Here is an 18,256-nt window from a genome sequence, read left to right as displayed (position 1 = left end):
CATTAGCAGCAAGGGATCTTTTATACATGTATGCACTATCCCACAGACTGGATTAGCACATACCACAGCCTTTGATATACCAATTGTGGTTCACTGGCTAGAACGAGAAGTAGGCCAATGGGATAACTGACGGGGATCAATCCGAAACCAACAGCACATAAAGTGAGCACTTTACCACCTTATTTTACCTGGAGCTCATCAGCATAACTTTTTTTTTTTAATCTTTACATTAATGACAAAAAAAGGCAGTCTTTTCCCTGAACAAAGGCAAGGCTAGCTGAAGATCACTCTCCAGAAATTGTGCTATATGTAGTCTGTCTCATCCTCCAACAAAAATGTTTTTTTGTAAATATTTTTAGTTTAGTTTGATGTTAGAAAAAAAGTAAAAGTGTTTTGGAAGTAACAAAAAGCTTCTTTTGTTTGAAGACACCACTATAGCTATAGAACACATTGATTAATTAATCATCGGTTATTGGATGTCAAACATTTCGTAATTCTGACATGTAGTCAAGAGAAGAAACCAGCTACATTTTCATAATGCAGTGAGGGATCTTTTATGTACACTTTCCCACAAACAAGAAAGATCATACCACTACCTTTGACCAGTTGGAACGAGAAAAAACCCAATCAGCTCAATGGATCCACCGAGGTGGTTCGAACCTGCGACGCAAGCACCTCAACCGAGCACTCAACAGACTGAGATAAGTCCCGCCCCGACAATTAAAGTATAGTAATTACAGCTTACCAAACTTATAAAAGTTGATAGTTTTGTGGAAGCCAAAATTCTCTATTGCCATAGTGAAGCTGTACTCGCAAAAATTGATTCCGATTTTAAGATTGAAAGATCTTTGGAGAAGAGCAACATCAACGCAGCAGTCAATGGTTCCACACGGGTCAGACAGGTGACAAGTGGCCTCTGGTGGCAGGGTAGGTAACTCTATAGCAGCAGGACAGTCTACAGAAATGAAAAGGTAAAAACATTGCAATATATAGAGGCTAAGATGGAATTATAGGATATTAAATGAGCTTCCATTTCGTAATGCAGTAAAGTACACTTATAACGAACATGCTTAGATAAAGTTTGTTTTGTTTTTAACGACATCACTAGAGCACACTGATATATTAATTATTGGCTATTGGATGTCAAATATTTGGTAATTCTGACTCATAGTCAATAGAGGAAACCCGCTACATTTTCTTTATGCAGCAAGGGATCTTTTATATGCATTTTTGCACAGACAGGAAAGCACATGCCATGGCCTTTGATCAGTTATGGTGCACTGGTTGGAACAAGAAAAACCAATCAGTTGAACGGATCCACTGAGGTGGTTCGATCCTGCGAGTCAAGCACCTCAAGCAGGCGCTCAATTGACTCAGCTAAATCCCACCCGCAACATGCTTAGAACGAACTACAGCATACAACAAATTGATCGTAAAGTCCCATTTTATCTCCCTATACATTAATAACCAACTTATGCAAATGTGTACAATGAACTACAGCATAGAACAAATTGATCGTAAAGTCCCCTTTTATCTCTCTATACATTAATAACCAACTTATGCAAATGTGTACAATGAACTACAGCATAGAACAAATTGATCGTAAAGTCCCATTTTATCTCCCTATACATTAATAACCAACTTATGCAAATGTGTACAATGAACTACTGCTATAATGAACAAACTGTCATGGTCCCTTCTGGTTCGTTATTAGAGTACTCTACTGTACATTGTTGTCCGACATAAGCTTCCCCCAAATTCTGAGCAATAAATAAACATTGTTATTATTATTTACAAATAGCTGATTGATTTTAAACTTCCCCATCACAAGACTTAGTAAGTGACAATGAAATTATTTTACGAGGGACATAAACATGATACAAAATGGTAGCGAGTTTAATATTCTATTTATTACCCATTAATCAATTTCAATTTATATTATAATATAGTGTATGGATTATATCTATTCGTGTGTATATATTTTGCCATTTATATATACATGTATGTATATAAAACTATATACACCATATGTAATATAAAAAAAAAATATTGTGAGACAGTGAGCTCAGGGCACCCCAACCCTGACACTGCCATTTTATATTCTGAGAACAATAAAATATTTAAAAAAAAATCATTAAACTTGTTTGATTAATGTACGGTTATAGTGTGCTAGTTGTATAACGTCCAGGTGTGTTACGTCCCACTTGATGTTCTAATGAGACATAACACTTTGGTATGTACCAAGACAATTGATATTTCAACCACATGTATATTAATCCTTAATTATTATCCGTTTGCTGAATTAGGTGTGAAAATCTGTAGCCAAATTTATGTTTCAGTTAGCTAAACACATTTTAACAAAATTAAGGTTCTTTAACAAATAGAATTTATCTAATTTTGAAATTAGCTTTTTGGCAATTTAGTAATGAAATACCAAGAGACAACCATTTTCAGGCTAAGAACTGGTCACTGCCATCTCTGATCCCATACGTACTGCCTGAAACTGGCAGACACTGATGAAGGTCCATGTAAAACAGGACCACAGTCCCCAGAGCACATCCTGCAATTCTGCCCCCTCTACGTTGAAGCCAGGATAAAGCACTGGCCGAACGGAGCAACACTGGCTGTCAAGCTTTGGGGTTCCAAAGAAGACTTGACAGAGACAGCGGGTTTTTTATCACCACAACCGGACTCCAAATCTAAGGCATGATCAACTATAGCTTGAATGCAGAAGAAGAAGGTGAATTGCAGGGCTTGAACTTAACAACGGCATGTAGATTGGGATCATTGGTAAATCTCCTCAGTGAAAGCACCCCGTGTTCATTATCTGTCAGTATTTAATGTTTGTACATTTGAAATATGTCCACATACAGAGGCATAGGCTGGGGGGTGAGTGGGTGGGGGGGGGGGTTCGGGAGGTTTGGACAAACCCACCCGCTGAAGCAAATGGTCTGCTTTCAGAACTAAAACAAATTGGTTTATACATATGGAGTTTCTGGTGGTGAAAAAACAAAATAGAAAAAGGGTCCACTTGGTTCATATTCAAACCACCTAAGGTCCAGATCATGCTACGCCCCTGACATACAGCCAAATAATCTTTCAGTTATGTTTATTTTCTGTAAATGTACTTTTGTTTTAAATTGTAATTTTTGCGACTAATTCCTAAGTTGGAGCCTTTGGAGTTGTGGGTTAAACCCTGCATATAATAAGAGATTTTACGAGATTGACAGCCCACTAGTTCATTAGCAAGTCTGAATTAAGTTTAAATATCTCTCTTGAGTATCTGTGCATTTTTGTTTTCAAACAAACATATTCTAAATGGTGTGTGTGTGTCCATGTGTTTTTTTAAACAAACATTTTCTAAAGGGTGTGTGTGTCCATATTTTTCAAACAAAACATTTTCTAAAGGGTATGTGTGTCCATGTTTTTTCAAACAAACATATTCTAAATGGTGTGTGTGTGTGTCCATGTTTTTTCAAACAAACATTTTCTAAAGGGTGTGTGCATGTCCATGATTTTTAAACAAACATTTTCTAAATGGTGTATGTGTATGTCCATGTTTTTTAAACAAACATTTTCTAAATGGTGTGTGTGTGTTTGTGTCCATGTTTTTTCAAACAATTTTTTTTTTGAAGTATGTGTGTGAATGTGTCCATGTTTTTTCAAACAAACATTTTCTACAGGGTGTGTGTGTGACTGTGTGTCTATGTTTTTTTAAACAAACATTTTCTACAGGGTGTGTGTGTGAGACTGTGTGTCCATGTTTTTTCAAACAAACATTTTCTAAAGGGTGTGTATGTGACTGTGTGTCCATGTTTTTTCAAACAAACATTTTCTACAGGGTGTGACTGTGTGTGACTATGTGTCCATGTTTTTTCAAACAAACATTTTCTAAAGGGTGTGTATGTGACTGTGTGTCCATGTTTTTTCAAACAAACATTTTTTACAGGGTGTGACTGTGTGTGACACTGTGTCCATGTTTTTTCAAACAAACATTTTCTACAGGGTGTGACTGTGTGTGACTGTGTGTCCATGTTTTTTCAAACAAACATTTTCTAAAGGGTGTGTATGTGACTGTGTGTCCATGTTTTTTCAAACAAACATTTTCTAAAGGGTGTGTATGTGACTGTGTGTCCATTTTTTTTCAAACAAACATTTTCTACAGGGTGTGACTGTGTGTGACTGTGTGTCCAGGATTTTTCAAACAAACATTTTCTACAGGGTGTGACTGTGTGTGACTGTGTGTCCAGGTTTTTTCAAACAAACATTTTCTACAGGGTGTGACTGTGTGTGACTGTGTGTCCAGGTTTTTTCAAACAAACATTTTCTACAGGGTGTGACTGTGTGTGACTGTGTGTCCAGGATTTTTCAAACAAACATTTTCTACAGGGTGTGACTGTGTGTGACTGTGTGTCCAGGTTTTTTCAAACAAACATTTTCTACAGGGTGTGACTGTGTGTGAATGTGTGTCCAGGTTTTTTCAAACAAACATTTTCTACAGGGTGTGACTGTGTGTGAAGGTTTTTTCAAACAAACATTTTCTACAGGGTGTGACTGTGTGACTGTGTGTCCAGGTTTAAAAAAAAAGAGAAACACAGGTCTCAAAATAGGAAGTAAAATATAGCCTGATCCCAGACCGACCGCACATCGAGCGAGCACTTTACTACTGGGCTACGTCCCGCCTATGGCACTATTTCAAGTCCTGAAACACTTTCAAAAGTGTGTGTGTCGACACCCATCCCCTGATCCCCAAATACATTTACCTTTCTTCCACCTGTTGACAGCACCTTGATACGGTGGTGATGACCGGTCACACATGGGGTTCTTCAGGTAATGGCCGATACCAATCTTGTCAATCATCTCAGATAGAACGAGAGACGTTAAGGTCTCACCCGCCGCAACAACATTATCTTTCATGAACTCAACCAGGGAGAAAGCTAAAAATAAAATTTAAAAAATTAAAAAATTAGAATTTCATAGTAAGTAAGTAAATAAAATATTTGTTTAATAGGAAGGAAGGAAATGTTTTAACGACTCACTCAACACATTTTATTTAAAGTTATATGGTGTCGGACATATGGCGAAGGACCACACAGATATTGTGGGAGGAAACCCGCTGTCGCCACTTTATGGGCTACACTTTTTGATTAGCAGCAAGGCATCTTTTATATGCACCATCCCATGAACAGGAGAGCACATATCACAGCCTTTGATGTACCAGTCGTGGGTTTGTTTAACTTAAACAGTACCACAACTTTTAACATTCATGAACTAAGATAATGAAAATGCTAAAAACATTAAAATAAAAACAATAATTCAGCAAAATTAAATTCTTACCTATCATTTAGTCAACATATAAATCACTGGTAATGTAATTCAGGTTTAATCTAGTTTAAAAAAAAAATTAAAAAAATTGTATTTTACTATTACAACAAAAAACCCCAACACAAATATTGAGGGAGGAAACCCGCTGTTGCCACTTCATGGGCTAATCTTTTTGATTAGCAGCAAGGGAACTTTTATATGCACTATCACATAGACAGGATAGCACATACCACTGCCTTTTATTATTAGTCATGGTGCACTGGCTGGAGTGAGAAATAGCCCACTGGGCCCACTGATGCAAATCGATCCCAGACCGACTGTGCATCGTGCAGGCGTTTTACCACTGGGCTACAAATTGGCCATTGGATGTCAAACATTTGTTAATTCTGACATATAGTCTCAGAGAGTAAAGTCACTACATTTTTCCATTAGTAGCAAGGGATTTTTTATATGCACCATCCCACAGACAGGATAGCACATACCATGGTCTTTGATGTACCAGTCATGGTGCACTAGCTGGACCGAGAAATAGCACAATGGACTCACTGACGGGGATTGATCCTAGACCATCCATGCATCAGGTGAGCAGTTTACCACTAGTCTATGTCCTACATTATACTTGGACAAACACTTAAGTAGTAAATAACCGTACGGTTAATGTATTCACCATTCTGTAATATTCTGTTTTGTTGATATAACTTCCTGGGTCCTGCATGTTGACTACCTGTCCTCTGTTTCCACCCTAGATAGAGGGTAGGCATTTGTGTAACAGGGAAAGGTGAATAATAATAAAAAAATACAAATAAAAAAAAATAAACATACGCGTCAAATTGATATCATCATCCCAATTGCAGAACGGTTTTGGGAAGGAAGCGTCGGTCAAAATGGTCATCTTGGGAAGACAGGTGGACTCAAAACACAACTGTACGTTCAGGCTGACCAGAAACTTTCTAGACTTTTGCAAATCGTCAATCTTAAATCTGTAAACAAGTACAAACATATACACAAACGTGTTATTTGATCAACATCAGTACAAACTTATAATTTGATCAACATCCATACAAACTTGTAATTTGATCAACATCCGTACAAATTTGTAATTTTATCAACATTAGTACAAACTTGTAATTTTATCAACATCAGAGCAAACTTGTAATTTTATCAACATCAGAGCAAACTTGTAATTTTATCAACATCAGTAAAAAAAAAAAAAAAATTATGAACAGTACAAATTTATAATGTTATCAACATCAGTACAACTTGTAATTTTACCAACATGAATACAAACTTGTAGTTTTATCAACATCAGTACAAATTTATAATTTTATCAACATCAGTACAAACTTGTAATTTTATCAAAATCAATACCAACTTGTAATTTTATCAACATCAGTACACATTTATAATTTTATCAACATCAGTACAAACTTGTAATTTGAGATGCAGTTCACACTTTCAAATATTGCTTTTATAACAAAAATTAAGAGTTATTATGGTGTTAAATGTGTGCAAATAAAATTATAAATAAATAACTTACTGACGTAATACGCATGCAGACCACACTAAAAATTGCACCGCCACCCACTTCGTCAAATTTTATTTTTTAATTATTATTATTATTATTATTTTTTTATTTTTTTATTATTAATCCCACTGCCTTCTTTCCTTTCTCTCCTTCGAATTCCATCTCATTTCTTCCCGATCTGGCAACTCCTCCTATCTTTCAGCTTCTTTTGCTGTCAACCTCCACATCCCTGTCCTTGTCTCTCCAACTGTGACAGGTGCTTGTCTTTTGTGGCTATCCGTGCCACACACCTGCCATTCCCCAGAAGCTTTTAGCTGTGGGCTTAGTCTGACCACTTCGGGGAGTGTTCAGTAGTTACTTCTGGCATTGTTAAGTGGCACTTGTAACCACCTACTATGCACCCCTACTACTGGCAGTCATTAGTTAGTGCCGTGGGTCAGACCAGCTTTACTAGCGGCAGAGGACAAGGATGCCAGGTAGGTGCAGGGAAATACACAGAGACTGCACCCGTGGAGGAAGCTGAGACAGGTAGGTGATGGTATAGACAAATCAGAAGACAAGAGTCGGAGGAAACTGACAGAAAGGGTCAAAACAGATTGAAATTGTGGGAGAAATTGGAAAGTTTTTTATATTAAGATAATGAGAATGATAAGCAGAGGGTGATAGATGAGAAAGATGAATGAATGTGTTAGCCAGCTTTGACGGGATTTGAACCACTGTCATCAGCTTGATTGTCCAGCAGCTTATCCACTATTTTTTTTTTTTTTTTTTTTTATTTATATTTTTAATTATAAAATGGATCCCTTGACACATACTGGCCTACAAACAAAACAGGAGCATAGGTGGGGAAGGGGGTCATCTGATACCCCCGTCCGCAGAGGCTAAAACACTGTTTTAAAGTTCAATATATATTTTTTTTAAAGTTTGTTTTGTTTAACGACACCTCTAGAGCACATTGATTATTAATAATTAGTTTTCAATATATTAGGCAATACAGATGTCCAGGGAAATTATATTTGCTTGCATAAATGTAAATTATTTGTTATGTTTTTGTATTGACGTGTATATACATGCTTTATTATTTATGTTTTTAATTAACACACTTCCACCAATTTTCATATGAATCTACAACCTTTAAATGAGGTTGAATTATCTGACATACTGGTTTTGCTTTCAGAAAATGTACTAAGAAGGTAATAAATACTGAAAATGCAACCAGGTGCAATGCCTTTATATGTTATTATTGTGCAAGTTTCACTCCCTTAATGGCAGACCGATCACTTGATTTAAACATGGCCGCACACAGTACTTTGTAGCAGTCCTCTTTTGACAGTACAAGAGGGTTGAAATCTCCAGTAAAAGATCTCCCTGGGAGTGGCTGTCCTCCTATAGACAAGGCATAGATAGAGATTAATAAAATCAACCACTAGTTTGGTCAAATAACCATTTGACTCTGCATTGTGCAGAGATATGGTCCTGGTCATGTAATATGATTTTGTCGATCAGAATTAAGTACTGTGATATAAGGTTCTTGAAGATAAAACAAATACTCACTCAATTTGTACAACTCCTCTATGGTTAAATGAGAATTAAGTACTGTGATATAAGGTTCTTAAAGATAAAACAAATACTCACTCAATTTGTACAACTCCTTTAAGGTTAAATGAGAATTAAGTACTGTGATATAGGTTCTTAAAGATAAAACAAATACTCACTCAATTTTTACAACTCCTTTGAGGTTAAACGTTTCCCACTGATCTGTAACAAACAACAACAAAGCATTGCTACAAGACAAATATTTGCAGGAATTAAAAGACATGGCATGAAAACGTAAAGTTTGTTTTGTTTAACAACACCACTAGAGCACACTGATTAATTAATCATCGGCTATTGGATGTCAAACATTTTGTCATTCTGACTCGTAGGAAACCCGCTACATTTTTTCTAATACAGCAAGGGATCCTTTATATGCACTTTCCCACAGACAGGACAGCACATACCACAGCCTTTGACCAGTTGTGGTGCACTGGTTGCAATGACAAAAAACACCAATCAGCTGAAGAGATCCACTGAGGTGTTTTGATCCTGCGACGCAAGCACCTCAAGCGAGCATTCGACCAACTGAGCTTTTTCATTTTATTTCATTTCAACTTATATCCAATTAAGGTTCAAGCATGCTGTCCTGGGCATATACCTCAGCTCTCTGGGCCGTCTGTCCAGGACAGTGGGTTAGTTGTTCGTTGGTTAGGCATATACCTCAGCTCTCTGGGCCGTCTGTCCAGGAAGTGGGTTAGTTGTTCGTTGGTTAGGCATATACCTCAGCTCTCTGGGCTGTCTGTCCAGGACAGTGGGTTAGTTATTCATTTGGTTAGTGGTTAGTGAAAGAGAAGAGGGTGTAGTGGCCTTATACCTACCCACTGAGCCCTTAATATTTAAGAACTTGCTCTGGGTTGGAGCTGGTAGTGAGCTGCAAAGCCTGTACCTACCAGCCTGTGGCCGACTGAGCTAAATCCCACTCCAACATAGGATGAAATATAGGTAGATGTAAGGATGGGTGCGTGTGTGGATGGATGTATGGATGGATGGATGGATGGATGGATGGATGGATGGATGAATGGCCATGAAAGTCAAACTTAATCTGTAAAGGCCATAACTGTAAAAAATGGATAAATTGTCATGAAGGTCAAACCTGATTTGTAGCAGTACATATGATACAGCTGTACACAAAATTTCAGCTCAATATCTTGAGGAATAGTGAAAAAGTGTCCGGAAAACTATTTGTGTGACAGACAAAGTTGGAAGGTGAGATAATGATGTTCCATGGGATTACAGCATGTCTCACCTAACAAAAGCTAGTTTATAGTTTTTAAAAAATTAAATCAAATTAATTTGAATTTAACCACTATAACCACTGTCCTGGACAGACAGCCCAGATAGCCGATGTGTGCCCAGGGTAGCGTGCTTGAACCTTAATTGGATTATAAGCACGAAAATAAGTTGAAATGAATTGAATGAAATGTGGGAGAGACAGACGGAGATGAAACCTATAGTTCCCTCACACATACATACAGTGACACACACAGTGACACATACACAGTGACACACATAAACACACAGACACAGTGACACACACACACACAGTGACACACACAAACACAGTGACACACAAACACAGTGACACACACACAGTGATACACACAGTGACACACACACAGAGTGACACACACAAACACAGTGACACACACACAGAGTGACACACACACACAAAGTGGCACACACACAGTGACACACACAAACACAGTGACACACACACAGTGACACACACAAACACAGTGATACACACAAACACACAGTGACACACACAAACACTGACACACACACACACAGTGACACACACACACACACACACATAGTGACACACACACACAGACAGACATACACACACACACACACAGTGACATACACAGCATAACACACACACACACGCTGACACACACACACACACTGACACACACACTCACTCTCTCGTGTTCACACACTCCAGTGAACCCGATACTAACAAAATTAACTTACTCCAGTTGTATTCCACAAGACTTATCTTGTAATCTAGTGCTTCAATCCCAACTTCCAGGCTGAAGTCGCAGGCATTGAGTAACACTCGAGCGTTGAACGACATGCCGATGTTGTCAGCTTCCGCACAGCAGTCGATTCCGGTACAGTAGCTGGGGATGTGACAAACCACCGAGGACGGAAGTGTTGGTAATGACTGATCCAAGGGGCAAGCTGTAAGAGTTAAAACGTTAAAGTTTGTTTTGTTTAACAACACCGCTAGAGCACAGTAATTTATTTATCACCAATAGGAATTGTTTCCATCTTTCTCACGTGACACAAGCGACAAAAAGACAAGTTTTACTTAGCGATTTCACTGGTCGAAGATATTTTCAAAATTGGAGACTGTTGTTATGGTCGCATCTGGTTAGGATATAAATATTATTGCATTGCTCGCATCACCCATGTCGCACGCATCTGGTTAGGATATAAATATTATTGCATTGCTCGCATCACCCATGTCGCACGCATCTGGTTAGGATATAAATATTATTGCATTGCTCGCATCACCCATGTCGCACGCATCTGGTTAGGATACAGTTTTAGAAAGACATTTGGTCATTTTGACAAAGTCTTAGAGAGGAAACCCGCTACATTTTTGCTTTAGTAGCAGGGGATCTTTTTCAAGCACCATCCCACAGACAGGATAGCACATACCACGCGGTCTTTGGTATACCAGTCATGGTGCACTGGCTGGAACAAGAAATAGCCCAATGGGCCCACCGATGGGGATCGATCCCAAACTGACTGTGTATCAAGCGAGCGCTGTACGACTCGGCTACATCCCGCCCTCTATGTTGGTGAGAGTTACTACAAAGCTAACCTTTGTTCCACTGTCCATCTGTAGCTTTATGAATGCCCACTCCTATCTGACAGGAAGGCTTTTTCAGATAAGCAGCAATCCCAAACTTCTCTGCAATCATCGCCTTGGCCAGATCTGACAACAATTGTCCTGGTGTCACCTTCATTTCTGACAACAGGGAAGACAACGAGACACCTGAAATAACAAGAATTCCATGGAAATAAATATCCTGCCTACCATACATGTGTTCATGCTCTACAGGTTTTCATTTCTAAAATTTGACTTGACACCCATGGCTTTGAAATTGAGAATTTTAGTGTCGTTTTACAAAAAATTGGGAATTTTCAGTTTCATTTCAAAAACATGTTATTAAGCCAAATTAGAAATAAAAAAAGGTAATGCTATATATTATATGTATATACATGAACTTGTGTTTATTCAAATAAATATATCTATTGTGCATTACAAAACATTATTGGAGAGGGAAGGTTTGTTAAGTGAATGAGATTTACATTCAGATTGGGAATTGTTTACTCCAAAATTGGGAATAAAAAATGAAATAGCCTCTGTACAATGGTGGGGATGGTGCCCATTATCAGAGTCTAGAAACATAGGTGATAAAACCCTGAGTAGCTGTGATGGACATCCACACAATGAATGAACGAATGTTTAATGACACCGCTGCATGAAAAATGCATTGGCTATTGGCTATTAATGAAGTAATGATCAACATCGATAGTATAAAAATTTAAGAGTTTAATTAAAACAGTGTGTAAAGAATTGTGCAAAAAATATAAATTTATATCACAGATAGGTATAATTAACATTTAGAATAAAATTCAATATCACAAAAAAATTTCAACAAAAGTTTAAGATGGAATCTGAATGATTCCATCACATTTGTTCTGTCAAATATATTTTTCTTAGTTTGCTTAAGATGATTGCACTCAAACAAAATGTGACGCACCGTTAGAGTACACCGTCAGAGTACACTGACAGTGCTCACACTGAGGTGGAGGATCCTTCTTCGGAATAAATGAATGAGTCAAGTATATTTGACCCACATGAGCACAAGACTATTTCATCCTTCCTGCACTGCCTATAGGAGGACTGCCACTCTCCCAGGACAGGCTTGACAGAATGAAGCCCGCTCACAACTGCACCATTCTGAACCTCTATACGTGCAACTATAAACCAAGTTTCATTGTCCTATAATGAAGGACTTTAAAGTTTATGAGAAAGTTGTCTAAACGTTAACATATAAACATCTAAACATAACATTAAACTGTAATGTAAAAATTGGAAAAGTAATACTTATATCTTGCCTTTTTACTTTATAAAAGGTAAGAAAAACCCCACAAGATGACGAACACGGAACCATGTATGCTTCATTCCCATCACAATAACCATGTGTACCCCTTAACTTGATTCATACTTTTTAATTTTGTGGGTTAATATGAAGAGTTCATTTCAAATACGAGATATACACCAATTTCCAAATTTTGGAATTAGCAGTGAAGGTATATATACTGATGTTATTATCCATATGGTTCAACATAACCAAGTTAATAATAATCATATGAAGCATAACAAGCGTAATGACGTAATTTTGGGAAGCGACGTCATAACATGAGTTGCTTCTCCAGTCCTAGCTCAGAATGTGCATTTGAAATATGACGTCATTTCATCGTCTCCTTTCAGTTGTGGCTGAAACATTTTGAGTTCGGTCTTGTTATTCATACAGAAAACAACAATAATAATATGGATAATAAAGAAATTATTACACTCGCGTGTGTGTCGTACTGATTCTATGAAACTCGTATCAATATTCATGTACGTGTGTATTACCCTCACTCTCACTCAGGCAATACAAATAATCCTGACACTCGTTTCGTAAAATCAGTATGACACACAAGCTTGTACAATAATCTCTATTTAATACACACTTAACAATAGAACAAAACAGTTTCTCTCAAAATGTGATCTCTGTTCATTAAACAGAATCTTTAAAAAGTCCAGTTTTCTCAAAATGATGTAAATGGATATACTGCATTTATGGAATGAACTCTTCGTCATAGTAACCAAGTAATCCATGTGCACACCTTGATTTTGCTTCACATTTTCTCTTGGGGTTAATATATGAACCTTTCCGGTTCCAAATTACAGCTATATGTGCCTTAATTAGAGTGTTAAAATGCCAAACAGTAAGCCATTTAAGGATTGTCTGTTATTTCTTTTACGTTCATCGGGGTATGAACAAAAACAATCATCCGCAAATTGTGTGAATTGGCAAAGCCATTCTCACGTAAGTTTGCAGATGATTTCTTTTGCTTCATACCCAGATGAATGTAAAAGAAATAACAGACAATCCTTATAATTAAATTAGAATCATACTTGCTAAGAATAACATGAACATCATACTTTATTTTGAATTATTTGTTTCGTTAAAACAATAATGCTCAGTAAGACAAATTATGAATATAAAATGATGTCATCAGGTTTGGCATTCCCTGACGATGTAATTTTTACATTCATCAGGAAATGAACAAACTCAATTGCTATGGCTGGACCAGTGGGTTGATGTTATATTGTAATGAATGCAACGGAAATTTAATTATTATCCATAGAATCCCTGTTACACTATACAGCATTGAACAGAGGTCGTACCTTGAAGAGACAGTGTGTTGTCCCAGTCACAGAAGAGTTTTGGAAACAGGACGTTGGTGAGAATAGGTACGGTGATGAGACAAGTCGAACTGGCATCCAAACAAACACTGACGTTTACACTGATGACAAACTTCTTATCAGCCTCCAGCTCATCAATAACATAGCTGTGAATAAAACATACATGTAGCCCATAGTAGACTATAGTAATAATAACAACTTTACAAGTAATAATATTTTTTTTAAATAATAAGAGTAGTAATAATAATAATAAATAACAATAAATAATAATCAGGACTGTTCATTGCCAAATTATTCAATTGCTATACAGGGGTGCAGAAATGGAAAATAATTCACTAGCCTGCTGGACCAGAACATATAACATTTACTAGCATGCCAGAATTTCTACTAGTCCACCAGTCTACAGAATAATATATTATTAATAATATTACAATATACAGTGTCTTCACTTCAAATTATATATATATACACACACACACACACACACACACACACACACACACACACATATATAGATATATTGACAAAACATTATTAAGACCATGCGTTCAACATCACATGACAAATAAAATGAAAAAGACGGATCACCCGTCAGACTGGTTGTTGCACTTTTTAACTCGTCCATCAGAATGTTTACTTGCATTTGGCGAGCAGGCGAGTACTTTCTGCACCCCTGCTATATGTATTTTTATAGAAAGTGGCTACAACAATTAGTGTTTGGCTAATAACATTTCTTTAAAATGAACCAATTTTGAATAATTTTCAAGGAAATGTTCTATATGCATATCCGAAAATTGGCTATAAGAAAATTTGTGAGCCCTGAATAATAGTAGTAGTTGTAGTTGTAGTAGTAATATATATTTTCTAAATATATAAATTTTTAATAACAACTATTTAATTATGGTGACTTGATTAATGCATTTAATTAGTCAATATTAGCAAGGTGTCACACAAAAAAACCTGAACCAAAACCAAGAGTAACAAAAGAAAAGTAAGAAATAATTTTGCAGATAATACATAATATAACACAGAAGTCCATATTACTTTTCCCACAAGTTAGTAAAACATTCATAACATTTATATATACAGTGAAACCCCTCTAAACTGCACATCCATGGGATAAACTAAAAAGTCTTGTTTCCAGGGGTATCTGGTTTAGAGAGGTTCTGTTCTGTACCCATATTAAAAAAATGTCTGCTTTAGAGAGATGTTCAGTTTACAGAGGTTTTGGTTTCGAGGGAGTTCACTGTATATTTTATTCATACATGTATACTTACTCAACAAAAAATCGACCCTTGAGGTTGAAAGAGCCAGGTGTACCTTAAAAAAATATATACAAAAGTGAATGAATGAATGAATGTTTAACGACACCCCAGCACGAAAAATACATCGGCTATTGGTTGTCAAACTATGGTAAATGCAAAAACGATGTGATGATAAACATCAATATAAAAATTCAACAGTTAAATAAAAACACAGTGTAAAGAACTGTGCAAAAAATACAAATATCACGGATAGATTAAATTAAAATTTAGAGTAAAAGCAGTATCTCGTACAAATTGCAATAAAAGTTCTAGATGGAATCAAAATGATTCCATCACAGTTCTCTGACCAAATATATCTTTTCAAGTTTCTTTCAGTAACTGACACACCACCAAAATATGGTGCACAGTCTTATACAAAAGAAAATATTTAAAAAATGCTAATGAGAACCAATGGGAAACAAATTAATGTGTAACAAAACTCAGCAATTTTAAACTACGGTTCTCGATCCTATGGTTATTGTCTATTATATGAAAGGGGATGTTAAATAAGCACTTGCAACCAGCCAGGATCCAGCAATAGCCGCAGTTTCAAACAAGAACACTTAAGATACACTTAATATATATTCCATTATACATGTATTTGCAAACATGGTTCCACAAACATACCATATTTCCTCTAATAAGTGCCCGGGCACTTATTCATTTCAAAATGGTCGCAGACCCGCAGCACTTATTGAAGATCCGACCTTTATTTTTTTCAAACAAATTTTAGAAATTAAAGCTAAAAACTACAAACTTACAATTTTATTTATTTTTAACCTTTAATTTCAAACTGTAACAAAATTTTAAACTTTAACAAAACAACGAACAAATTAATATTATTTGTCCACGTAAAGTGCCTAAATTAAGCCAGGGAGTAATCAGTTTTTGGTTGTCTTACCTGGTGTTTATTGGAAGCCTGGCGCTTATTAGAGGCCTAGTGTTTATTTTGTTGCAACGTATTACAGACCCGGTGCTTATTTGAGGCCTGGTGCTTATTAAGAGGAAATACGGTAGTTGAAAATCATCATTTTGAACTCCGTGTTGACTTACCCCAAACGTATTTGAAAAGCATAATCTTGACCTCAACATTCTCAACACTGACAGTGAGAGAAAATTCACACATGTTCAAGTCAACTTTGAAGTTGAGTGATTTCTGGATGAATGGGACATCGAGACAGCAGTCCAGAGCCGTGCAGTGATCCGGAACCGAACACGCCATGTTGGTGGGTAAAACCGGAAGACTTAAGTTCTGTGGACAAGCTAAACAGGAAAATAGATCAAATATGCTAAATATATTTGTCAATAAATATTTACCATAGTGATGAATTAATGTTGAACTGTTTAGTTGTCTCCTTTATATACAAAAGCCCATACTGGAAATAAAGTACATCTTCATACAGCTACATGTGTATATACCATTGTGATATCAGAAAAACGTATTTGTCTCTGTGTTAAATGTTTGTGGTATTTAGTGTTATTGGTTATTAATTTTAATTTTATGGCACTCGGGGATACGTTTATGGTGTTTGTAATCAAAGACTCAGAGAAATTATTATTTTTATTACTGGACATATTTTTCCAGAATTCAATCCATTTGTACCATAATCATCAATACAGCACATAGAATCTTTAAGCATGCATGTGGTAAATATTTAGTGATACAAGTTCTATAAATCTTACCAGAATCCCACACATTTTCACCAAACATGTAAATACAGCATGCAGAAATATGTAGAATCTTTAAGGATGTGGTAAATATTTAGTGATACAAGTTCTATAAATCTTACCAGAATCCCACACATTTTCACCAAACATGTAAATACAGCATGCAGAAATATGTAGAATCTTTAAGGATGTGGTAAATATTTAGTGATACAAGTTCTATAAATCTTACCAGAATCCCACACATTTTCACCAAACATGTAAATACAGCATGCAGAAATATGTAGAATCTTTAAGGATGTGGTAAATATTTAGTGATACAAGTTCTATAAATCTTACCAGAATCCCACATTTTCACCAAACATGTAAATACAGCATGCAGAATTATGTAGAATCTTTAAGTATGTGGTAAATATTTAGTGATACAAGTTCTATAAATCTTATCAGAATCCCACACATTTTCACCAAACATGTAAATACAGCATGCAGAAATATGTAGAATCTTTAAGGATGTGGTAAATATTTAGTGATACAAGTTCTATAAATCTTACCAGAATCCCACACATTTTCACCAAACATGTAAATACAGCATGCAGAATTATGTAGAATCTTTAAGGATGTGGTAAATATTTAGTAATACAAGTTCTATAAATCTTATCAGAATCCCACACATTTTCACAAATACATGTAAATACAGCATGCAGAATTATGTAGAAACTTTAAGGATGTGGTAAGTATTTACTGATACAAGTTCTATAAATCTTATCAGAATCCCACACATTTTCACAAATACATGTAAATACAGCATGCAGAAATATGTAGAATCTTTAAGGATGTGGTAAATATTTAGTGATACAAGTTTTATAAATCTTACCAGAATCCCACACATTTTCACCAAACATGTAAATACAGCATGCAGAATTATATAGAATCTTTAAGGATGTGGTAAATATTTAGTGATACAGGTTTTATAAATCTTACCAGAATCCCACATTTTCACCAAACATGTAAATACAGCATGCAGAATTATGTAGAATCTTTAAGGATGTGGTAAATATTTAGTGATACAAGTTCTATAAATCTTATCAGAATCCCACACATTTTCACAAATACATGTAAATACAGCATGCAGAATTATGTAGAATCTTTAAGGATGTGTAAGTATTTAGTGATACAAGTTCTATAAATCTTACCAGAATCCCACACATTTTCACCAAACATGTAAATACAGCATGCAGAAATATGTAGAATCTTTAAGGATGTAGTAAATATTTAGTGATACAAGTTCTATAAATCTTATCAGAATTCCACCCATTGGCACCAAGGCCATCAATACTGCAT

At 36.0% G+C, this 18,256-nt stretch overlaps 1 protein-coding gene across 1 annotated transcript in view; it reads right to left on the bottom strand.

The window, feature by feature from the left end:
* The window catches only part of LOC121390363, a 310,647-nt gene that overhangs the window by 138,071 nt on the left and 154,320 nt on the right, over nt 1-18,256 (bottom strand). Inside the window, exons 60-67 of the mRNA XM_041522159.1 lie at nt 16,304-16,513; nt 13,929-14,126; nt 11,283-11,456; nt 10,424-10,633; nt 8,566-8,608; nt 6,148-6,305; nt 4,764-4,937; nt 739-955 (exon numbers count right to left, since the gene is read on the bottom strand). Of these exons, the coding sequence (XP_041378093.1) occupies nt 739-955; nt 4,764-4,937; nt 6,148-6,305; nt 8,566-8,608; nt 10,424-10,633; nt 11,283-11,456; nt 13,929-14,126; nt 16,304-16,513 (1,384 nt within the window). The remainder of the gene's footprint in view (nt 1-738; nt 956-4,763; nt 4,938-6,147; nt 6,306-8,565; nt 8,609-10,423; nt 10,634-11,282; nt 11,457-13,928; nt 14,127-16,303; nt 16,514-18,256) is intronic.

Source organism: Gigantopelta aegis, chromosome 15, assembly GCF_016097555.1.
Source record: "Gigantopelta aegis isolate Gae_Host chromosome 15, Gae_host_genome, whole genome shotgun sequence".
NCBI classification, from domain to species: domain Eukaryota; kingdom Metazoa; phylum Mollusca; class Gastropoda; order Neomphalida; family Peltospiridae; genus Gigantopelta; species Gigantopelta aegis.
This window is presented reverse-complemented; position numbering and strand designations above follow the sequence as displayed.